At 37.2% G+C, this 26,525-nt stretch overlaps 1 protein-coding gene across 1 annotated transcript in view; it reads left to right on the plus strand.

Annotated features, from left to right (window-relative positions):
* roraa (RAR-related orphan receptor A, paralog a) overlaps nt 1–26,525 on the plus strand; it is a 371,653-nt gene that overhangs the window by 242,161 nt on the left and 102,967 nt on the right. Inside the window, exon 2 of the mRNA XM_065292098.2 lies at nt 18,920–18,949. Within this exon, the coding sequence (XP_065148170.1) occupies nt 18,920–18,949 (30 nt within the window). The remainder of the gene's footprint in view (nt 1–18,919; nt 18,950–26,525) is intronic.

Raw genomic sequence — 26,525 nt, forward strand, 5'->3', positions numbered from 1 at the left:
GACAGACAGACAGACAGACAGACATAGATAGATAGAGTAGACAGACAGACATACAGACATAAAGCGAGTATATTATGAGTGTAAAAATACATATTTTCCTGTAGCTCAACTGGTAGAGCATTGCTTTAGCAGTGCAAAGGTCATTGGTTTGATGCCCTGGATACACACACACTGATAAATTGTATACATTTAGGCACTATAAGTTGTTTTGGATAAAAAAGGGCCAATTTTACGAATGTAACAGAAACATGTTTGTCCATGTCAGCAAATCTTTATTCTTGAATCAATTTTCTGCTATGAACATTTCTGTTTTGTTTGTTCTCCATTAAACTTATTGGCCTCCCACATCACATATGTGCAAATAATTGTGGGATATTGAAGTATTAAGCCAGAGTCCCGTTGGCTTGAAAGTCACCCCTCTGATCGACTTCCCTCTGCAACAAGAGACTCTTTGATCTTCACTGCACACAGTTGAAGAGAGAGCTGGCCGAGCTCTCAGGTTTTAATTACGAAAAACATGAAAGATCTACGTGGCAGGCATGAATGCGGCCGTGTACAGTATCTGCCAGTGAATTCCTCCTGACTGCACCTCCCCGTACACTTACAAACATCTTGAGAGATCCTCTGATATTTCCCTCTCTTCTCCTGGAGCAGGGGATATGCAGTAATTCTGTGACATTAATTAGAGGATTGACAGACATGTAATTCAGCTAATAGGGGGTTTTATTACCTGAGAGGTTTGCCGGGGCAATTAGCTTTATTGGCCGGTACAGGATGTGGTCCGAATGGACCCTCTGGTCTTTCTCCCAGTTTCACCATAATGTTTTCTCAATTCAATGAGCTGAGGCTGGCATTACGCCGTGCCATATAGACAGATGTCCCTGTGGATAGCTGAAATTGTTTTACCTGTGCCACTTACAATTGTTTTACACCAACGTGGTTGAAAATCCAATATTAAATTGGTACTTGTGTTACCAAACTTAAAAAAAACTCCCAATATAGCATAAGATGGCTTTCCAACCTGCGAAGGCTGGTCTGTTGGTTAGTTTTTGGAGGGAAAGCTCCTCCCATTGATGGATAGACAGGACAATCCCAGCCCCACCCAACTCTAACCCTACCTGCCCCATTTTAGAGTTCACACCCCTATTTAGACCTGTATTTATTTCTTTATTCTGATGAAAACAAAAGAAGATATTTTGGGATCATGAGTCCCATTCACTTCCATAGAAGGAAAAAAGAACACTATGGAAGTAAATGTAGCTCACTTCCATAATAGGATAAAAGAACACTATGGAAGTAAATGGAGCTCATGATACGTGGAAAAATCATCATGAGCCCCATTCACTTCCATAGTAGGATAAAAGAATACTATGGAAGTAAATGGAGCTCATGATAGGTTGAAAAATCATCATGAGCCCCATTCACTTCCATAGAAGGATAAAAGAATACTATGGAAGTAAATGGAGCTCATGATAGGTTGAAAAATCATCATGAGCCCCATTCACTTCCATAGAAGGATAAAAGAATACTATGGAAGTAAATGGAGCTCATGATAGGTTGTAAAATCATCATGAGCCCCATTCACTTCCATAGAAGGATAAAAGAATACTATGGAAGTAAATGGAGCTCATGATAGGTTGAAAATCATCATGAGCCCCATTCACTTCCATAGTAGGAAAAAAGAACACTATGGCAGTAAATAGAGCTCATGATAGGTTGAAAAATCATCACGAGCCCCATTCACTTCCATAGTAGGAAAAAAGAACACTATGGAAGTAAATGGAGCTCACTTCCATAATAGGATAAAAGAACACTATGGAAGTAAATGGAGCTCATGATAGGTTGAAAATCATCACGAGCCCCATTCACTTCCATAGTAGGAAAAAATAATACTATGGAAGTAAATGGAGCTCATGATATGTTGAAAAATCATCATAAGCCTCATTCACTTCCATAGTAGGAAAAAATAATACTATGGAAGTAAATGGAGCTCATGATAGGTTGAAAGTCCTCATGAGCCCCATTCACTTCCATAGTAGAAAAAAATAATACTATGTAAGTAAACGGAGCTCATAATATGTTGAAAAATCCTCATGAGCCCCATTCACTTCCATCGTAGGAAAAATAATACTATGGAAGTAAATGAAGCTCATGATAGGTTGAAAAATCATCATGAGCTCCATTCACTTCCATAGTAGGAAAAATAATACAATGGAAGTAAATGGAGCTCATGATATGTTGAAAAATCCTCATGAGCCCCATTCACTGCCATAGTAGGAAAAATAATACTATGGAATTAAATGGGGCTCATGATAGGTTGAAAAAACATTATGTGCTCCATTCACTTCCATAGTAGGAAAAATAATACTATGGAAGTAAATGAAGCTCATGATAGGTTGAAAAATCATAATGAGCTCCATTCACTTCCATAGTAGGAAAAATAATACAATGGAAGTAAATGGAGCTCATGATATGTTGAAAATTCCTCATGAGCCCCAATCACTTCCATCATAGGAAAAATAATACTATGGAAGTAAATGGAGCTCATGATAGGTTGAAAGTCCTCATGAGCCCCATTCACTTCCATAGTAGAAAAAAATAATACTATGTAAGTAAACGGAGCTCATAATATGTTGAAAAATCCTCATGAGCCCCATTCACTTCCATCGTAGGAAAAATAATACTATGGAAGTAAATGAAGCTCATGATAGGTTGAAAAATCATCATGAGCTCCATTCACTTCCATAGTAGGAAAAATAATACAATGGAAGTAAATGGAGCTCATGATATGTTGAAAAATCCTCATGAGCCCCATTCACTGCCATAGTAGGAAAAATAATACTATGGAATTAAATGGGGCTCATGATAGGTTGAAAAATCATTATGTGCTCCATTCACTTCCATAGTAGGAAAAATAATACTATGGAAGTAAATGAAGCTCATGATAGGTTGAAAAATCATAATGAGCTCCATTCACTTCCATAGTAGGAAAAATAATACAATGGAAGTAAATGGAGCTCATGATATGTTGAAAATTCCTCATGAGCCCCAATCACTTCCATAGTAGGAAAAAAGAACACCATGGCAGTAAATGGAGCTCATGATAGGTTGAAAAATCCTCATGAGCCTCATTCACTTCCATAGTAGGAAAAAAGAACACCATGGCAGTAAATGGAGCTCATGATAGGTTGAAAAATCATCATGAGCCCCATTCACTTCCATAGTAGGAAAAAAGAACACCATGGCAGTAAATGGAGCTCATGATAGGTTGAAAAATCATCACGAGCCCCATTCACTTCCATAGTAGGAAAAAGAACACTATGGAAGTAAATGTAGCTCACTTCCATAATAGGATAAAAGAACACTATGGAAGTAAATGGAGCTCATGATAGGTTGAAAAATCATCATGAGCCCCATTCACTTCCATATAGGAAAAAATAATACAATGGAAGTAAATGGAGCTCATGATATGTTGAAAAATCCTCATGAGCCCCATTCACTTCCATCATAGGAAAAATAATACTATGGAAGTAAATGGAGCTCATGATAGGTTGAAAGTCATCATGAGCCCCATTCACTTCCATAGTAGGAAAAATAATACAATGGAAGTAAACGGAGCTCATACTATGTTGAAAAATCCTCATGAGGACATCCTCATAGGTTGAAAAATCATTATGTGCTCCATTCACTTCCATAGTAGGAAAAATAATACTATGGAAGTAAATGGAGCTCATAATAGGTTGAAAGTCATCATGAGCCCCATTCACTTCCATAGTAGGAAAAATAATACAATGGAAGTAAACGGAGCTCATACTATGTTGAAAAATCCTCATGAGCCCCATTCACTTCCATCGTAGGAAAAATAATACTATGGAAGTAAATGAAGCTCATGATAGGTTGAAAAATCATTATGAGCCCCATTCACTTCCATAGTAGGAAAAATAATACAATGGAAGTAAATGGAGCTCATAATATGTTGAAAAATCCTCATGAGGACATCCTCATAGGTTGAAAAATCATTATGTGCTCCATTCACTTCCATAGTAGGAAAAATAAAACTATAGAAGTAAATGGGGCTCATGATAGGTTTGGGTACAAACATTCCTCAGAATCTCTTCTTTTGTTTTCATCAGAATAAAGAAATGTATACAAGTTTGTAACATCATGAGAGTGAGTTTTAATTTTTGGGTGCTTCACCATTGCAGAGGTGTCTAAGAAAAAAGGTGGGTCTTTAGATGTGGTCTGGCTCGGAAAGTACGGCGACCCGCGTTCCTCAGGGCGACGTTAGCTGGCTCAGACTTCACACGCGCCATAGCGGCTGAGATAAAAGAGAAGATATGCAAGTTTGTTCAGAACTGAAGCTGATACATCATCTCTGCATTTCTTCTTTTGCACTGACATTTTGAGATGAATCAACAAACCCGGATAACTCAGGGATGGGATTTCTCAGTCTCTCTTGTTATGAGTCATATAGTCAGAGGCTGGGCTTCATATCTTAAACGCAGTCCCAAGAACGAATGGCTGCTCGTGTAGCGTATGGATACAGTTAAAAACCATGTGACTTTGTTGCGGTTTCCCTTTAAGGACGGTTTGTTCTGTCAAATATCATTGCCACTTCATCAGTGGGTGCTACAGATGGAACACATTTCACAACATGCATTATTGCTGTTAAGGACTACATCTGCCAACAAAGCTGTATTTCAGCCCTCAGCCCATTCAGAAATACCTTATTTTAGGCAGAATCCATTAAGCATAATTTTAAAAAATGCAAATTTACAAGTACTAATGCGAGACACACTTAGCGGGTTTTGAACTCTTCATTAGATATGATAAATATATACTTTAAAAAGTGTTTCTGTGCCTAAGTAGATTTAACAAAAATAATATGTAAAAAGTAAAGTGTATTAAAAAATATTTTAATCAAAAAAAGAGTTAAAATAGCATAAAAATGTGAAAAAAATTGAGTTATTCTAAATGAACACATTATTAAGTAAATTCAACTTCATTTTATCATGTATAATCCACTTAAATTTGTAAAAGGAAATTAACTTGATAATTTTATGTTGAAACTACATTAATGATTTTATTAAACATAACTAACTAGGCAGTGGACTCCTAGTTCCCAGCATGCTTTGCATGGGACTGCATTTGGAGAGTAAAATTTGAATTTAAATGCTATTTTATGTGTTTTTAACTTAAAAGAAAGACTTGATAGTGTTTAATGTTCATTCATGTTTAAGATTTAGAAGAGTTTCTGTTTCTTGTTTGAGTTTTGTAGGTACCATTGTTCAGAAGGTGCTTGTGCATAGACTGTATACTGAATTATGTATGTTGCGCTTTACAGCTGCTCAAAACAAAACTGGGCAAGCGCATTGATTGAATAAACGATTCGTGCCCTCAAGTTGGATGAACTTAAAAGTAATACTTTAATTGGTAACACATAAAAATGTAAAAAAAAAAAAAATTAAGTGGCCAATTTATGGAGCCCCTAAGGAAAAATTAAATCAAGTTTAGTTTCGAGTGGGCACGTGAAACTATCGTGTGTGCACGTGAAACTATCGCGTTTAGTTTCACGTGCGCACACGATAGAACGTGAAACTTTCACCTGCTCATGAAACTATCGTATGCGCACGTGAATAAAAAAAAAAATCTGCACATCGTGAATTAAAAAAATCTGCACATGAAGGTTTCGCATGAGAACATGAAAGTTTCACGTTAGCATATGAAACTAAACTTTAGATTTTTTTTTACTCCAAGTCACCTTAGGGGCTTGGTACCAATTGAAGTAATATTTTTATTTTTTTACCTCAACTGTTTAACTTAAAGTAAGAAATTGTACATTTATAAAACTAAATTTTTTAGTTATAACCAATCAAAGTACGTTTTTTTAAAGGGATAGTGCCCCCCAAAAATAAAAATTCTCACACTTATGTTGTTACAAACCTGTATAAATGTATTTTTTCTGATGAACATGAAGGAGGATATTTTAAGGAATGATTATAAACCAAACCAATCATGAGCCCCATTCACCTTCATAGTAGGAAAATATACTATTATGGAAGTACATGACATAAACGGTTTGGTTACAAACATTCCTCAAAATATCTTTCTCTGTGTTCATCAAAACAAAGCAATTTATACAGGTTTGCAACAACATGAGGGTGAGTAAATGATGACAGAAATTTCATTTTTGGGTGAACTATCCCTTTAAATAGAGCATCTTTCACTTTTTACAGTGTACAGTATATATATTTCTGGTGTGTTGTAAAGTCACCCTTATAGCAGTGGCGGCTCATGACTGCTCATCCGAGAGGCAAAAAATTCAAAATGTGTTCGGAGTGTCATGTGTGTTGCTCGTGTTTTCAAAATATGTATTTGTTGTGTCATGTGAACCATGTGCATCATGTGTTTTGCCAAAATAAGTGCCTGATGCACGCGTGTCAAAACCGGTTATGATAAAAGAGACGCTCAGGTTAAAAAAAAACAAGACACTCCCTTAACAGTAAACTCTGATTACGCATTAGATTATGCGAGTATCTGGCAAACGCAAGCGTCTCTTTTATCATAAACCCTTTAGACCAGGGATTCCCAAAGTGTCGCGAGCTGCCACCAGGGGGTGCGCGAGAGGAAAAATGTAATGGCGGTCTGTTTCTTTAAGTGGGATTTTTCCACACAATAAATAAATAAATAAATGAACAGTAAACATTTCCTTTGTAATCGCTTTTATTTTAAATAAAAAACTATAATTTATTAGTTTTTGATAGAAACGTAGAAGACAGCTGCTGTCTTTTTCTACGCACTGCTCTTCTGTTATGCACTGCAGCCGCTATATGCGTGCCAACTCGTTTCATTCATTCCATATATATTATAAATATGCTTAACTGACTGAAATCAGGGAAACTGTCATGTGGGACGTCTTATGATAAAGTTGTTAGTCACGAAGGAGGAGAGGGACCAAGAGAGAGAGACTTTTTTTATGGCAAAAATAGAAATAATAAAAATGACGAGACATGGGCACAGGATACGCGAGCAATGTGTTTTCATGCATGGTAAAGAGACCGCCAATGAATTATATAATAAAATACATAAATACTTACTGTAGAGAACTTATTAAAAGCTTTCATTTAATTTTGTTTGAAACTTGAGCTGTTATAATGAATCTGCAAACTATTATACACCTTTCGTGCGAACAGTAAAGGCTTTCGTTAATGTGTTTGATGGGTCTGCACGTGACGCACTGGTAAACATGAGGAAACCTCTCATATGTCATCTATTAGCTGACGGCAGTAAGTGTACGCTTTTTACCATAGTAAACTCGAATGGCGTCTAAATATCACAGTGGTTAAACGCATACACGGGGGCGCGCATCATCTACGCTGAGCGTAGTTTCAGATGGTGCAATAGGCGTAAATATTTTTCACAATGTTGGACGTAGCTAAGCCCGACGTAGGACTATTACACCCAACTTCTTAACGTCCGGCTAGTGCAACCCTGTCTATGGTGCCACCGGCCCTTGGTTATTTGCGCATGATTAAACATGAGTATTTATGGTGAGAAAATAAAGCTTTTTTGGATTTTTTTATAATTGGAATTGGGGGTGCGCCAACCCGGTTGGGACATAGAAGGGGGTGCGCAGGAAAAAAGTTTGGGAACCCCTGCTTTAGACGCATTTGCAGAAGGCACTTATTTTGACAAGACACATGATGCAGATAGGTACACTTGACGCACACAACACATATTTTGAAATTACGATCCACACACGACGGGCTAAATACATGTTGTGACAAACTTCCCATTGTGCGCCCTCGAAAAAAAGAAGAAACCAGCAGTCACTGCTTTATAGAGCTATGAATAGTGTGATTTCTGGTGAGAATTAATCAATGAAATAAAACTGAAACTGCTGAACCTCAGACCACGACACCGTCTCACACAAACACACATACACTAAAGCTTAGCTGAGGGTTTAATCTCTACCCGAGTAGATGCCTTCGGTTTGTGAAATAAATACATAAATAAATGTATTAAATTATTTAGCCTTTTTCTTTACACTCCCTGTCCTGCCATTCACCCGGGGGCAAATTTACTGTAGCTTCTCACCGTAAAGTAAACATTTTGTAGTGTTATGCAAGCACTACATGGGACATAATTCTTAGCTCGGGAAATATTAGGGTAAGAAAAATATCCAAACAGTTTAGCATGGACAAAACATGATTTGTTTTTACGAGCATGGCCCAGTCGAGGACTTAATTGCAATGTTTTGTGTCACCGAGGTCTGGTCAAGCATGTTACGGGGTGGTCTGTTGAATGCTGGGAGTTTTGTTTATGATGGAGGAATCAGGTTTCATGTGGAGCTCAGTTGGGGATCACAGACAGATTATTAAGGAATGGGAACAATGAATTGTGGGGAGACAGGGCTCTCCAGCCCCTCGAGTTACATTATGTCCGCTAACAAATATCTTAAAGGTCACATTCTTCCTAATCCCATTTTTCAAACTTTACAGCGAATGGCCGGTTCGGACTACAGCCCTCTACTTCTCGGTTGAATGACGTCATTATAAGAATCTATACATTATACTGTTTCACAAGTCACCAATTTTCCTTGGCCGAACACCAATTGTTGCACATACAGTTACAAGTTTAACTTGCATCAGTCAGCATCAGTAATCAACGTTTATTTTTATGTTACTTTAACTTAACATATTAAGTTAAACAATTTCAACTTGTTTTTATAATTTATGTCAAAGTCAAAACTCCAAATAGTAGGTTGAATTGACTTGCATAATCAAGTAGTTTTAATTTGTTTTCCAGTGTAATATTAGTTGTGGTGGACCAATGTCTAACCCTCAGAATTTGGCATCTGCAAAAGCAAATGTAAAGTCAGCATTCTGAAGTATAACCATGGGCGGAAATCCCGGGGGGGTCGGGGGGGACAGGACCCCCCCTATCTGAGGGTTGTCCCCCCTAAATTATCATTAGAATATGTGTATTGAAAATAATTTAATGATTTATAATACTTAAACTAGTTGTGTAAGAAGTGAAACAATACAAATGCAAACGGAGCAACAACAAAAAAACGTTTTAAATATTTGGATTCCCCCTCCCTTGCCTCACAGTGGTTTGGTCCACTTCCCACGCCCCTTTTACCTCACCACCACACATTCCGGTGGTAGAGAAGTGTACGGAGCTGACGCGTTAATAAGCTATATACAATACAACGTTTCCCATCACTTATCAGTTTATCCTCATATGTTTTAAAACTGGACTATTTTGACATATAAACATGAACATATTTCGTTTTCTGAGAACAGAAGCAGATAAACGATCAAGAAAACATTTTTATGCATTCATGCAGAGGTGAGGCAGAGCTGAAAGTAACAAATTACATTTACTCACCTTGCTGTAACTGAGTTTTTTGTGTACTTTTACTTTGAGTAGTTTTTAAAATCTGTACTTTACTTTTACTTAAGTATGTTTAAAGTATTGTTGGTTACTTCGCTACATGTTAAATCATATCCGTTACTGAGTAAAAATAAATAAAAAAGTAAGGTGATAAAGACGCGCCACGGTCGGATGATTGATTGATGGGCGGGGGAACGCGCAAAAAGAACCATGGAGAGGGACGAGACAGGCGCAGGCTAATGCAGACCCTCAATTCAATTCTTACGAAAGAAACCCCTGGCCATTGACGCAAAGCGATTGTTTCATTCAGGTAGGGTTCATGCTCTTGAGTACGGAGTTTGAGAATTGCCGACCGTGTTTAACCGCTAATTTGCACGATGCATTTTTAATACATGCGCATTATCTTCCGAGGTCTAGCAGCTTCGCGTCAAGTCAAACAACTTGAGAACGTCCTCGAGAATGCGCAGATCATTAGACATTGCAGAGAGAGAGAGAGCGCGAGAGAGATAGATTGAAAGACATCAGGTACACAGGTCTGGGAGCTAATAAACGTGTAAAGGATGTATAGTGTATAGCCATGGCACTCATCTCATTATATGTTCATTTATGTATATAGTTTAATAACAATGTATGTTACCAGCAATACATCAATTACAACCTTCATATAATGATTGTATTTACTAGCTGCTGACCTCATATTATTTTTGCTTCAAAAGTGCATAACTCACCTGTAAAAATCATTAAATAATTCCATAAATGTTTCTTAGTTATAAAAAGCTTTTTATTTTATTAACATTTGTTATTGCACTTTAATTGTAGAGATGTTTACAATTAAAAACATAGTTTGAGATGTATATATCCTTCCTTTGTGAACTATACTAGAAACCTCTCCCCGCTGTAAAAAAGTAACTCTTAAAATTAAAATGACTTTTTACTTGAGTAGATTTTTAGACCAGTAACTTTACTTTTACTTAAGTAAAATATTATTAAAGTAACTTTACTTTTACTTAAGTAACATATTATTAAAGTAACTTTACTATTACTTAAGTAGAAAATTTTATTACTCTTTTCACCTCTGCATTCATATGTATTAAAATTAAATTTGCGTCCGTTCATAGAGAAAGAGAAACGTTTTCTATCTGTACCCATTTCCTTGCAAGTACAATTTTGCCTGTATTATTGGTGTCCCCTTCAAAAATTGTTCTTGAAAAATTTTATGTTTATTGTCCCCCCCAACATTTAGATGAGATTTTCGCCCCTGAGTATAACTATGCATTATCCGTATTTCCCTACGATCAGCCGGTTACTGTATTCTCACGTGAACGCCATTAACGACTCCTGCGTCTGGGCCTGTAATGGTTGTTCCGTGTTGCGGGACCGATTTGCCGTAATCATCGTTTGTTTAAGCGCTCGGCTGAATGAGCTACTGTTGTGCTGCATCTTAGCAATAACAATGGCGCTTATCGTCCGGACTCCCTGCGGGACAATTAAAATTCCGTCAGAGACTCCGATCTGCCTGCCAGCCATGCCTGCTGTTCGGATGCCCTTCCTGGGCCCTCTTCAATCCCTGTTGCTGTTATGTATTATTCACAAGACACCGGATAATATTAGGGAGACTCCTAGACCTGATAAAGCAAGTGCTTGCTTTTAGACGATGCGCTGAAGTTCTAAACAGAGTCGGGTTGTCACCGACCATACACAGTAAAAATTCCTTGTAGTACTTAAGTTTAAGTTTAAACAACTTGGATTAATAAGTCATTTAAACTTTTTTGACTAGTTGGAAATTGCTATAAATTATAAAAATACAATTGTTAAAACGTAAGACCATTCAACTTTTTTATTTATGCCTCTCAGTAGTCAAGAAAGTTGAAATGATGTATAAGTCAAGTTTGGTTACCAATGGCACCCAACGCTTTTCAAAGTTAAGTGAATTTTTACACTTTTTTATGATTTACGCTTTTCAAAGTTAAGTGAATATTTAATAATCCTTACAATTACAATCACACTAATTGTATAACTAAGTTAACCCTTTTCCAACTGTCTATAAAAGGAAACAATTTTGGTTATCTCATTTGTAAGTTGCTTTGGATAAAAGTGTCTGCTTCATGTCGGAGGTGATGGGTGGTGGGCGGTTCTCCGGGTTCGGTTCCCAGCTGTCCCATGCCCCTCTCTCCACCATGTGCATTCTGTCCTCTCCCTACACTATCAGGTAGAGGCAAAATGGCCAAAAAATAACTAAAAACAAAAACGCCTGCTACATGTTAAGTGGGATTGATAAAAAAGTAAACATACAAGTTAAAACATGCGGTGTTGCGTGTGACCACCTAGATACAATCTTTTCCCTTCGTGCATGTTTATTGTGGTCTTCCATTTTATGATATTTTCCCACAACAAACTTCTTATTGGATTCTCATCGTGTTCTCATTTCGTCGTGACACAACCACAATGTAATTTCGACGTCCTCTAAAACCAATTTGGATGTAAATCTGCTATTTGCGTAGATGTCAGATGGCGAATCGTTCAGTGAGAACCTGTGGAGCCGGCCACGGCGGCTTGATTTTAGTTAAAACCAATTAGAAATGACCAGAAATAACAGCGCCTGGAGAAGATCAAGTCATTTTTCTCTTCAACCTCCCCGGAGAACATTAGCCCTCTCTATGGAGTTCCTTAAGTGTTTTAGTATATTAGGAGGGGAGATGATGAAAATCGTCAAGCTTTTTTAATCATTGCATTTTGCATTTGGAAGTTTATGAAGTATAATAAGAGTAAGTGTGTCAGTGTGAAAACGGATATGTTGCAATGACTTTGACAAAACTTGGATGACATTTGTCCTCTGTGCTGACTGAAGAACTATATAAGGTGATATGGCATCAATATAAACAATATATTAAATAATTGCACAATTAGGACTTTGCTGAAATTGAGCATTTGAAGTAAAAGTATTTAATGAACAGTTGATATGTGCCATGAGGATTCGGCCAATACCATTATCTCATTTTTGATGGAGGTGGCGTCTAGTCAAATACTGTGAGGTTGGAGCCATGACCTAGTAGGTTTCAACCATATGTTAACTGTTTGATTGTTTAACACAGGTAATGTTATCCATACAGTGCAATGTATGTTTGGACTGCTAGACAGGAGAAATGCACATAAGCATGTGTGATCTGCTAAAGAATGTGTACTGCATGTTGTTCTCTGACCTGCTAAAGACTTCTGCGTCTGTGAGACCAACATGTTATCTATAATTTAAAAGTAAGAATAAATGATTCATGAAAGGCTACTGTCGAAGGGAGGAGAGGTATAATCACGTATTTTGTTGATGCTGTTTCTCAAACACAAACAGAAGTAAAGGAAAATCGTATGATCTCACAGTGACTTGTGTTTTCAATAAGTGTACTCTGATGAAATTGCAGCATTTGACTCCGCTGAAGTGATTTGTCGGTCAATGTGTGTAAAATAAACGTGTCTGCCAAATGCATAAATATAAATGTATATATTTTTCATTTGTTTTAATAATTTAAGGATGCTTACTGAAAAACAATCGGCCTCCATATGCCTTATTTAGCCTGCCGCCATATTGATTCCAGAATGAGGCTGTGCGCTGTAAACCTATAACCGGGATGCTGGTCATTCAGCCATCAAACACATAATTTTAGAAATTTCCACAGGACAATGAACTTTAGAAATCATGGATTGTTGAAATGAGAAGTACATATGACCTAATTTGGGATAAAAGCAGCGGAATTTGTTCATAAATTTTCTAATTATGTAAGCATGCTTACTTTTCTTTAAAACACTGATATAGTCGCATAACTAAGTACATATCTCCACTTCGTACAGATTACAAAAAACGCAAGCATGAATACGTTAAAAATACGTTTTCTCCATAACATTTGTACACAACTTTAGGAATTCATATGGGATTTTACTTCTTACAATACATAAATATGTAAATCATGTAAATAGCTTGTTATCAAGTCAGTCACATGTCATTAAGTAACCACTGACTTCCATAGGAGGAAAAACAAATACTGAGGAATTCAATTGGTAACGTCAACTGAGTGCTTACCATAATTTATTAAAATATCTTCATCATTTATTGCAATACATTCATAATTGTTTTCCTACTATGGAAGTCAACGGTTAGAATCAGCTGTGTGCTTACGTCATTTATCAAAATATGAAGACTTTGGTTCCAAAACGCTATAAACGCCATTTAAAAAAAAAATAGTTATCACCAAAATCAGTATATCAGGTCAGTATTAAAAAGTAAATTCTTATTTCTACGCAAAATCCGATATCCGCCGCGTTATTCTGTCATATTTTCTCCCTTTTTCCCAAAACTGTCCTTCTAAATCCGCTTAACAAATCACAGCGCACCATTCATTGTAAACAATATGGGCAGCGTGTTGAATACACACAGAATCCTAGTTTTCCTCATCTACTTTGTACTTTGTGATCAACAAACAAACAAAAACAAAATACTTTTGATGGCATTGATAAACCTGTGGTGGTTTTCAGTGGTGGGAAAGAAACGTAAGCCATCAAAATCAAATAATTTACGCGATAGGCACTTGGGTGATAGGAAAATGCCGGGTGTTGCTTGTTTTCCCGACAGCATCAAGCTTCTGTCATGCTAACACACTGACCTCAGGGGATCTTATGAAAAACTTTCCATTATTTTACTTGAAGACAATGAAAATCGAGCAGGACCAAAACATTTTACAGCTTATCGCAGTCAAAAAAGTTCAGCGATGACGTCCCAAGGATGACAGCAGCAATGACAGTGTTCTTAATATAACAAAGTAAGTGTTTTGATTAATGCCATTAATCAACAACATGAGGATGAGAAAATTTTCATTTTTGGGTGAACTATCCCTTTAATATCAGACCAATATTGCATGGGTCAGACCTAAGGAAAGGACTAGTGGTTATAGCATGTTTTGAGCTTTTGAAGGTGCAAAGAACGCCAAATTTTCTGATTCTGTTCCCACTCTCTTCTTAAAATGAAAGTAAAAAAAAATCAAATAAAGCACTAAATTCACAAAAAAGATTATGCAAACCAGCTAACGGCACAAATCCCAATCTTGTGATGCCTACTAAAAACAGAGCGTCTATTATTTGATTATATCTTAAAATTACATTAAATCAAAAATGTTTTTTTTTTAATCATTTTCGGAAGCTAACAAAGGTTTTGCTCTCATATTAAACAACTAAGTTGAATTAAGGACCTGTTCTTCTCAATTCTAGATGCTTTCCTTAAAATGTGGGCCAGCTCTTACATTGCAGGTAAAACATGGAATCAGTTTTTTATTATTTTACCGAATTCAAGCCCTGGGCCATATCTTCTTGTCATATTAGCATGACTATCAAAAACCAAGGGTCCGTTCTTCTACTATACCACAGAATTTTGCGAGGGTCCATCAGCCCTCAAGCAACCCACGAATCTCCATCTCTGTCATCTCCCCCTCCCCTCTCAGCTGTAACGTTTCACCGGGTGTCTATACCAGCCCGTGTCCTTGTATGGATGAGAGAGCCACTGCCTCCCCACCACCGGTCTCTACAGACTGAACAGTGAATGAGTACAAGTGTAAAGCAGCAGTCAATGAATCAAGCGGTCTGACCGGCAGCAGCCGGGGGAGAGAGAACATTGAGCGGTCCACCCCGCGGGACCGGCCCTGCATTAGGAACTTCCTCGTCTGCCACAGGTTAAATGGATCGTTCCCATTAGCACGGTGAGGGGACAGCTCCATTACGTGAAGGAGACTCTAACTTTGAATGTCACAGAGTGCCGATCCCCGGCGCGTCAAGCACCCCGCTTGAAAGAACCCGGTGACAATAACCATCCGTGATAATAATTCGCTGTCAGACGCTAAGGAAGTTCGAATTATGATGCACGGCCTTCATGGCAGACCTCAGAGACGGGCCACGCTTTAGTGCAGTAGGTCGGCTTGTCTATGTTTCATTCAATTCAAAGTATGTAGAGATAAATAGGAGTATAAATTGTCAAGTCAATATAACGTCGTAAAATCAAAAGTGATTTAATGTGTGTTTATATGGATGGCATTACCTGGCAGGCAGTTTCTCCCTTTGCAGACGGTGGTCACCTCTGAATGCACTGTTTCTTAAAGGTATAGTTCGGCCAAAAACGATATTAAACCCATGATTTACTCACCCCCAAGCTGTACGAGTTGCATATGTCCATCGTTTTTCAGACAAACACATTTTCGGATATTTTAGAAAATGTTTTAGATCTTTCAGTTGATTAAATGTAATGTTACATTTAAGTCCAAAAAAGTGCGTCCACCCTTCACAAAATAAATCCAAACGGCTCCAGGATGATATACAAAGGTCTTCTGAGGGTAATCCACGCGGTGTTGTTGTAGAAATATCCATATTTAAAACTTTATTAACATAAATAACTACCTTCCGGTAGCGCCGCCATCTTAGACTCCTCTGTATTCAGGAGAGAGTATTAGTGTAGTGTACGCACTTTTCTTAGTGACGTATGACAAATTCGGAGGGTGGGGGCACAGAGCAGCAGCAGAGTAGCCTTCGTAGGCTGCATAAGCTCTCATCCTGAATGCGGACGCGACTAAGATGGCGGCGCTACCGGAAGGTAGTTATTTACGTTAATAAAGTTTTAAATATGGATATTTCTACAACAACACCGCGTGGATTACCCTCAGAAGACCTTTGTGTATCATCCTGGAGCCATTTGGATCGATTTTGTGAAGGATGGACGCACTTTTTTTGGACTTGAAGGTCGTGGACCCTGTAACATTGCATTTAATCAACTGAAAGATCTAAAACATTTTCTAAAATATCCGAAAATGTGTTTGTCTGAAAAACGATGGACATATGCAACTCGGACAGCTTGGGGTGAGTAAATCATGAGTTTAATATCATTTTTGGCCGAACTATCCCTTTAAAGAAACACAAAATTATTTTAAATTAGGCAAATTTTTCGGCTCCCCTAGATTTAAACATTTTATTTTTACCGTTTTGGAATCCATTCAGCCGATCTTCGCGTCTGGCGGTACTACTTTTAGCATAGCTTAGCATAATCCATTGAATCTGATTAGACCATTAGCATCACGCTCATAAATGACCAAACAGTTCCAATATTTTATTGATGATATTACACAGTGCCTGAAAATAGTCCCCTGCTATTAAAAGTTACAAAGGGGAGTATTTTCGGCGCTGCTTATATCATTGCGCCAGCTGCAGCCATGTTACGGCAGCAAAGTCCTTGATTATTACGCCAGAATGAGAGTATAGTTCCTAGCCATATCTGCCTAGAAAATCACAACTTTTAATTTTCCATCGGTCTTAGTACACGATGTCACTACGGAAGAGTCAAGTTTTAAATAGGAAAAATATCGAAACTCTTTGGTAATTTTTGCGTGCGATGCTAATGGTCTAATCAGATTCAATGGATTATGCTAAGCTATGCTAAAAGTGGTACCGCCAGACCCGGAGATTGGCTAAATGGATTCCAAAACTGTAAAAATCAGATGTTTCAATCTAGGGCATCTGATTTTTTTAAAAAAGTGGAGTGTCCCTTTAAGCATTTATTTTAAGGTTAGTACAATTTGTGTTGGCAAAGCTAGCTAGCTGTCTGTCTATATAGGAATGTGAAACTTAGAAACTGGGTTGTGTGAATTACCAGATTTTAAGGAATAGTTATTTTGTATTTAGGCTGATTTAGCTTCATCAGACACATTTCTTTGGGAAAAACAGCTAGACGGAGCACAAGAAATGGAGCAGGACACCGGAGTCCGAGAGACATATTGTTTTTGGATATGTCGTACATCTGTCTGTCTAGCAACAAAGTAAGAGAGTAAAAAAAATCACAATCGAGATTAAAATCCAGCATCCTGTTTAATTTCAGGCTTTAAGCTGAACTTCCAACAGCAGTCCTGACGTTGTCCTCTGAAGAAGACCGTGTGCGTTTTTCCATCTGTCAAGGATGCGTTCACCTCCAAACTGACCCGTCACCCCATCTTCCAGTGGAGTAGACATCACCTGGCAGGCTTCACAAATGTCAAGGCCTAGACCCAGACCCCCTCTAGCTCCAAACTCTGTACACCCATTGGTTTCCCTGGCCTCTTCCCCTTACACCCACCAATCGGAGCCCTCTCAATGACACCTAGAGGAGGAAGTGGGCTCTCTCCCCACCCCTCCCATCCCTCGCTAGCAACAGGCAACCATTTTTCTGACTGTGTCCAGCAGTCTCTTTTTGACAGTAATGATTTCTGAGCAAGTGCATTTTTTAAGATTGGTTTTTATATCTCTAAGTGACATTGACAGAATGGCTGTTGCTGTTTGAGATGGATGTAAGATAGATGATATTGCTCTAAAACAAACACTGGATCACACGGGGAGCCAAAGCACGTTTTACTAACATTGCCGGAAGACAGATTGTAGACTGACGGTATCTATGCAATGTTTTTAGCTGAATTCATGAGGTATCTGATAACCTCAGAGGCTAAACTGATTTGCTTTATGTTGTATGTACGAGTGCCTATTTGTACAAATAGCTGTTGTGAGTTCATGCGGTTTTTGTGGTTACTCCTCAGGTATGCTTTTACCAGGATGTTTGCAAAGCTATCTATTGAAAGCTGATATCAAATTGTGTTGTCAGTAATTCTAGATTGACCTTCAGCCTCTACGTCGCAGTCAGAAAGCCTACTTAAAAGTTAATAGATGTGAACGTCTTCAATATTGTTTTTAAATCATCTCAGGGTGAGTCCTCAAGAAGCTGCTTAATAAAATGACAACACATTATCTGGTCCATCACATGCACTTTATCGTAAAAAAAAAAAACTGTATTCCCTTTCCCATCTGAAAAATGCTTATTGCTAGCCAGACCTTTTGTATTTTTAGTGTAATTGTTGAATCATGTCAGCTCGATGTCCCTTGAGTTTCAGACGCAAGCTGTAGAAAAATTAGCCATTGCTTCCACATGACGAGTGGGATCTATTAGCGCGCGCTAGCCCGTAGAGCATGAGCGTGTTCGGTCCACATGGGACCCTCGATTTTATAGACGCACGCGTACACACGTTCATCCGTGAAACTGTGGCATTAGTCACGCTTTATAAGGTCAGAAATAAAGATGCACGTGGCGCTTCTGGGCTACGCCAACAGACATGTTTACGGATCCCCTTTGCATTCTGTATGTGATTTCATGTTAATTTCTATTATGTGGAGGTCGGCTGTGACAGCGAGGGAACGGGCTGGTTGTTGTGATGGCAACTCGCTGACCTGCCTGACCTTGCTTAGGCACAGCCTGTGGCAGCGCTAGGATGCATTAGCGCAGTCAAAGCTAGCTTCTGGCTTTTGGTCAATGTCACAGCGTACGGGGTCTCTGTTCCAATATGCTGTCAGCCTGCTTTGTATTTTACATGGCTTTCGGTGATACAGTAAATAAAATTACCACAGTAGCTTATGATACAACATTTCTTACATTTCTTGTGGTTTTTAAAACGAGTTTAATCTTAATATTTTATTCTTGCAGGTATTTCAGTAACAAAGAAGACACACACCTGTGAGTAAAACACTTTTACATTATTATTTTGCTTTGTTTTTCAATGGAGTAGCCTTTTATGTGTTGTTTTGTTGCATTGTTTGTTTGTATGTGGAGAACTATATGTTGTTTTCTTACATTGGTGGTTTTTGGATGGAGTATTATATGTTGTTTTGTTGCGTTGTTTGTTTGTATGTGAAGTACTGTATGTTGTTTGTGTTCAGGCGGAGTATTATATGATGAGTTGTTGTGTTGTTTGTTTTTAATGGAGTATTGCATGTTGTTTTGTTGCTTTGTTTGTTTTTCGATGCAGTATTATATGTTGTTTTGTTGCGTTGTTTTTAGGTGGAGTATTATTTGTTGTTTTGTTGTTAGGTGGAGTAACGCACAATGTTTTGTTGTGTTGTTTGTTTGTATGTGGAATACTATATGTTGTTTTGTTTGTCTTCAGGCAGAGTATTATATGATGTGTTGTTGTGTTGTTTGTTTGTATGTATGTATGTGGAGTATGTTGTTTTGTTGCGTTGTTTGTTTTTCGATGGAGTATTATGTGTTGTTTTGTTGTATGTGGAGTATTATGCATTTTCTTTGTTGCGTTGATTGTTTTTAGGTGGAAGATTACTCTATATGTTGTTTTGTTGTGTTGTTTGTTTGTATGTGTAGTATTATATGATGTGTTGTTGTGTTGTTTGTTTGTATATGGAGTATTATGTTGTTTTGTTGCGTTGTTTGTTTGTATGTGGAGTACTATACGTTGTTTTGTTGCGTTGTTTGTTTGTATATGGAGTATTATGTTGTTTTGTTGCATTGTTTGTTTGTTTGTATGTGGAGTACCATACGTTGTTTTGTTGTGTTGTTTGTTTGTATATGGAGTATTATATGTTGTTTTATTGCGTTGTTTGTTTTTCGATAGAGTATAATGTGTTGTTTTGTTGTATGTGGAGTATTATACATTTTCTTTCTTGCGTTGATTGTTTTAAGGAGGAAAATTACTCTATATGTTGTTTTGTTGCGTTGTTTGTTTTTCGATAGAGTATAATGTGTTGTTTTGTTGTATGTGGAGTATTATACATTTTCTTTGTTGCGTTGATTGTTTTTAGGTGGAAAATTACTCTATATGTTGTTTTGTTGCGTTGTTTGTTTTTATGTGTAGTATTATATGATGTGTTGTTGTGTTGTTTGTTTTTCGGTAGAGTATTATATGCTGTTTTGTTGTGTTATTTTTTTTTTGATGGAGTATTATGTGTTGTGTTGTTTTGTTGCGTTGTTTGTTTCTATGTGGAGTACTATACATTGTTTTGTTGCATTGTTTGTTTGTATATGGAGTATTATGTTGTTTTGTTGCATTGTTTGTTTGTTTGTATGTGGAGTACTATACGTTGTTTTGTAGAGTTGTTTGTTTTTCGATAGAGTATAATGTGTTGTTTTGTTGTATGTGGAGTTTATACATTTTCTTTGTTGCGTTGATTGTTTTTAGGTGGAAGATTACTTTATATGTTGTTTTGTTGCATTGTTTGTTTGTATGTGGAGTATTATATGATGTGTTGTTGTGTTGTTTGTTTGTATGTATGTGGAGTATGTTGTTTTGTTGCGTTATTTTTATTCGATGGAGTATTATATGTTGTGTTGTTGCGTTGTTTGTTTCTATGTGGAGTACTACTGTATACGTTGTTTTGTTGCGTTGTTTGTTAAAGGAGTATTATGTTGTTTTGTTGTGTTGTTTGTTTGTTAAAGGAGTATTATGTTGTTTTGTTGCATTGTTTGTTTATTTGTTTGTGGAGTACTTTATGTTGTTTTGTTGCGTTGATTGTTTTTAGGTGGAGTAGTATATGATGAGTTGTTGCATTGTTTGCTTTTAGATGGATTATTATATGTTTTTTTGCTATGTTATTTTTTTATTTTTTGTGTTTTGTTTACATTCTTTGTTTTAGAAGCATTACGTGTCATTTTGTTGCATTGTTTTGCTGTGAATTACAGTATATATTTATTTTTTTACTTTATTGCTTAGATTTGAAGTTTATTAATCTTTTAATTTTTTTGTCAATAATCGCTAGTCCTGTTAGTATGCACATTGAATGTAATGGTTGTATTTTGACTATAGGCAGATAAAGTAGTTTTTCTTGAGACGGTGCTGTACCGACTACTTGCTCTTGAAAACAAGGATGTGGTTTGCACATGACCTTCGTGCATGAGGTTAAAGACGTTCGTTTTGTTAAGTCTGTAGGAGAGATAGGAATCAGCTATGAAGGGAATCTTGTAAAATCTTTAGCATGTTGTGTATGTGACCTTTTCAGACGTAGTGCATCCTACAGATTAAGTTTATCAGGTGACTTCAAACTTAATCTGATTTTTTGTTGAGGTTGCAGGTTGTTTCAATTTCACACCCTGACATCTAAAGAGATATTTTCCATAAAAGGATACCCAAAATTTTTAATTTTAATGTCATCACAATGCACTGCCATAATACTGAATCTCCCCAATCTGTACGTTTTGGTCCGTTGTAAATTTAGCCAATCAGAAATCATCATGTTATTTTATATGAAAACACTGACATGCTTTCATGTGTCTATGTTCACTTGACTTTCTGAAAGGCTTGAGAATGAGCCAGTTGTAGCTGTCTTCTCCATTCAGCGAGCGTAAAGGTGGATCTCTGGCCTTTCATCATTTCTTTCAGGGTTCCTCTGCTATCTTAATTACAGTGCTGATCGCTTCTCCTTAACAGAAGACGCCAAAATCAAAGAACGTTTCAAGTGAAAGGGTTCAAAGCCTCGAACGCAGGCCGGACTTCACTATTTAATCTCAATGAAAGAAATGCTAATGACGCGTGTCAGAATGAAACAGATAGAGAACGCTGGAGTGAAAGAGCATGAGATTAAACCGTGAAGACGACGCGTGGGGGTGCGAGACCGGGTCAGAGGGGTGCAGTTTGACACAGATAGGGTTCCAAAAATTCATAACGGACGAGAAACGCAGCTGTTTTATTGCTTATAATGAATTGGATATTAATAATGAGTATTCGTGGTGTTTTGTGTCGACAGGAAATTAAAAGTGACCGGATTTACATCAATAATACACATTCCCGGTCTTATTGTGCATAGATCATCACTGCACACCGACAAAGACAGGGTGACGCGGGAGCCAGGAAGTGTAGGACGGCGTTACAGGGATGCAGGAAGTATGGCAAGGGAGAAGCAGCGTCTCGTTCCCTTCTCAGGGAACAACAGTTACATACGTAACCCGAGACATTTGATGTGTCAAACACAACTATGCAAAAAAACATTTTGGTATGAATCAACATTCACATACAGAAGATATAAGCATTTAAAGCAAAAAGTTTAGCATGTATGGGCCTTGAATCCCCCCCAGATTCACAAACTTTCAAGGACCCGTGGGAACCCTGAATATGTTGTAGGTGTTGGGCGGGGAATTTGGGATATTTTCGACTATGCCACATATGAAGCCATAATGAATTTATGGAAGCAACCAAAATGAAGCATGATCTTGCACATGCTTACATATCCACTAAAGGTTATGGTCTGGTAAACTTTATATTTTACACATTATTCCTCACCGTGCACTAAAATTTGCAGCTGAATGGTCATACGTTACCACAAAATCTTGGCCAAGAATTTCTATATTGGTGCATCGCTAATTTCCCTGCTCCAGCAATCTTACCCACACAATCTCTCTACAGATCTTCACCTTCCCACACACACACACAGACCCACACACATCACACAGACTCATCTCTTTACTCCTGCCTGAGCGATCAAAACCATGGAAGAGGGCCGGCGGTCCCCTCATCAATATAAATTACGGGGCAGCTGTTGGCTAGCAGTCACTTACTGGCTCCCTCTCGGCCTCCCCCGGCTGCACACTCAGCCCTTAATAAGCCCCAGCACTTTCTGGAAGAGAATAGATACTTCACTTGTCTCTTTTATGACCCACCATTATGCCCGTCTCTCTGACCAGTTCAGCACCACAGAGGCAAAGCCAATCTATCGCTTAGTGTTGAATGTTGCACATCAGACACACCCATAGATTCATTGGTAGCCCTGTGTCCAAAATCATGTGCTGTGCCAGTATATACTTACTGTAGTTGAATGAAGCGCCAACAGTTCACATTTTTTAACCGATGCGTTCCCTGTCCATATTCACAGCAACTTTCGACAATGAATATTCACATGGACAAAGTCTAGTGTGATTACACCCTCATGTTGTCGACATGAAAAAAATGTGCATGTTTATAAAATATATGTACAGTATAAATTCCCAAAATTAGTCAGCACTTCTCCTGATCTTTATCTGTAAGGCAGGAATTGACTGAGTCACTGTCTCGTGTATTTGAGAATGTGGCACAAGCAGACTCTTAAAGTTTCCCCACAGGCTCTGTTTTACAGCACGGTTTCATGTATGGTTCTACTTCACATTCGTTCTTGACAGTTTTATGACCAGGCTTTTATATGGTGCTACTGCAAGGCCATGCGGTTCTTCAACTCTTTTTCTTAGATAAACAGTGAGGTTTAACAGCTTTGTGAAGAGAATAACACAAGCATGAACAGTAATGAAGTACTATGATTTTTTATGTCAAGAACCGGCTGGTCCAAAGAATCTACATAAATGACTGAAAGAAAATTGTAGACCCTATAAAAGGTCCACACACTCCAAAATGATGGGGAAAATATAAATTTTTCTAGGTGTATTTTACCCATACATAAATTAATACAACAATGGGCAGACACATCCAGCATTTTTATTATGTAGGATTTGTTAGTAGAGAGGTATGTTTGTTTGTTTGAAATTAAATTTATTTTTTATTTTTAGTGGTGCATTGGCAAAGGGTCCTGATTTGGGCTGGGTATCGATTCAGATGTTCCAGATCGATTCAGTTTCGATTCACAAGCTATCGAATCGATTCAATTTCGATTCAATTTTCGATTCCGATTCTCGGGTTGGTTTTTATACTCGATTCTTGATTCAACAATGAATATAGATTTAATACAAATACTATATTAATAAAAAAATAACAGTGAACATAAGTTTACAAGTGGGTAATTAATAAAAAGAAATTAAAAGCCACAACACTAACCTTGTCGTCTTGCTTGCAAAATCTAAAATGCTTCCATACCTCTTACTTTTTATGTGAAGGTAGCATCAACGTCGATGAACCCCCTAAAATCTCCATTTTAAGCACTCAAAAAAAAAAAAAAAATGCACAAAAAAATATGGGGGAAAAAAACGATTCTGCTCTTTGAGAATCGATTCTAAATTGACCACGTTTTAAAAAACGATTAATCGAAAAATCTTTTATTTTTGCCCAGCCCTAGTCCGGATTCAATCTAATTTGGTTTTATTTGGTCATTGTAATTTCCATCAGAACTGATTTGTAACTCATATGCGACCCTGGACTACTAGATCAATCAGGAATATGTAGCAATAGCCAGCAATACATTGTATGTGTCAAAATGATATATTTGTGTATGTCAAGAATAATTAGCATTTAGCCTAGCCCCATTCATTCCTTAGGATCCAAACAAGGATGAATTTAGAAGACACAAAACACTTCCATGTTTTCCCTACATTTTTTTATCTAATCGCCATGTTTTATTTTGTGCCACCATATTTACTCATGTAACTACTCATGTAACAGTCTTTAAATACGGAAAACATGAAAGTGGCTTCTAAATTCATCCCTGTTTGGATCCTAAGGAATGAATGGTGCTGGGCTAAATGCTAACACATTCATGACGTGCTGTACAAAGATGAAGGGCCTGCATTGAAAAAAGATAGATATGTATTAATTTGTCTAAGTTGAGGTAAGAACATAGTAAAATATTGAAGTTTTCCTTTAAGTAAAGGTCATGTTCCATGAAGATATTTTTGTACATTTCCGACAGTAAATATATCAAAAATGTATTTGTCATAAGTACTATGCATTGTTAATTTGGACAACTTTAAAGACGATTTTCTCAATATTTTAATTTTAGTTGTATCTTGACATATGTGTGCGATTGTATAAATATCAATTTCTAAAAAATGTACTCTTATGAGGGGTTTTGTGGTCCAAGGTCACATATGGGTGATTCTCACGAAATCCAGATTTAGAAGGTGTCCAGCATCAGAATTTTTAAAAAGCCCTTAAGGCCTTTTTTTGCACATATACGATTAAGGTCTGAACTTACTAGAACCATTATTTTTAGAGGATTTAAAAAATATTTCCTAAAGAATTACTTATATTTTATAGATTAACATTATCAAAAATTATCATTACCGCAACATGATATTACATTAAATATATGCATTTACAAACTCATGTTTCGGTAATGAGAACTAAAAAGTTGTCTAGGTACTATGACAAACAAAATTTTTACTTTTATCTGGAGAGAAAAAATAAGAACTGCCTACCTGGTAGCCATCTTGAGGGTCACAGTCAATTATGGCCCTTCCAACAATATATATATATATATATATATATATATATATATATATTTTTTTTTTTTGAAATGTTAGTTCTTTGAGGGCTTAAACAACGATTGAAAATTGTTGCGGAGGATGAGAAAATTGGTCTTGGACACATTTGTATTCCTTATTATTGTCTCTACATTTACCAATGAGCACCAAATACCACATGTTTCTTTACTGTAAATGTTTATAGTATAACATGCACTGCGTTTTTTTTTTTTAATTATAAATATTTACATGTCAAAGATCCAGTCATGGACATGTTGTGGTAATGACAATTTTCCCCATAAATGTGGAAAAAACCACAAAATTGGTTCGTATGATGTCATTTGAAATCATGTGCAAAATAGTACATGAAGAGATGTTTGTAACAGTTTGCACTTACTTTTCTTATCAGAATGTTTAATGACACCTCATAAGTTTAAATTCTGGAGAATCACCCATATAGAAAAGTATAGCTGTCCACAACAAGCCACACGGTTCAGATGCCGACTAACATTTATTGCAAGTGTTTGTTCAGATCGCTAACCTAAAGTTACAGCTGTATTATTTGACATGATTTATTATTACCATGTTAGCATAATTACATCTGCAGAGTTGAAAGCATTGGACGGTCGTGTCCGGGAATCATATTAAGAGGACAATAGAGTCCACTCTCTGCTATAGTGAGATGAGTTGTTACATGTCTAAGAGGATGACAGGACACGCTGATAAGAAGCACTGTGTGATTACAGGCGGTAGACTAGACTTTAATCTTTTATTTGTGTCTGTATGTTTTCCAGTACTGATATCACATAGCTGATCCTTTGCCAGAGAAACTGTCTGTCACGCCAAAAGGTTCCACATCTCAACAAAGCAGATCTACTGTATGATTACTGTCATGCATTTAAAGTATACACTGTCAGATAAAAGGGTCAACATTTGTACCCCAGTTCTCACTAGGGGTGTACCCTTTCCAAAAAGTATAGCCTTCCACCTAAAGAGTTCATAATAGTACATAATATCAATGCGCCTCCTATTTTTGATCTTTTAGCACGATGCTAATGGTCTAATCAGATTTAATGAATTATGCTAAGCTATGCTAAAAGTAGTACCGCCAGACCCGGAGATCAGCTGAATGGATTCCAAAATAGGA

Source organism: Paramisgurnus dabryanus, chromosome 23 (genome assembly GCF_030506205.2).
Source record: "Paramisgurnus dabryanus chromosome 23, PD_genome_1.1, whole genome shotgun sequence".
Lineage (NCBI taxonomy): Eukaryota > Metazoa > Chordata > Actinopteri > Cypriniformes > Cobitidae > Paramisgurnus > Paramisgurnus dabryanus.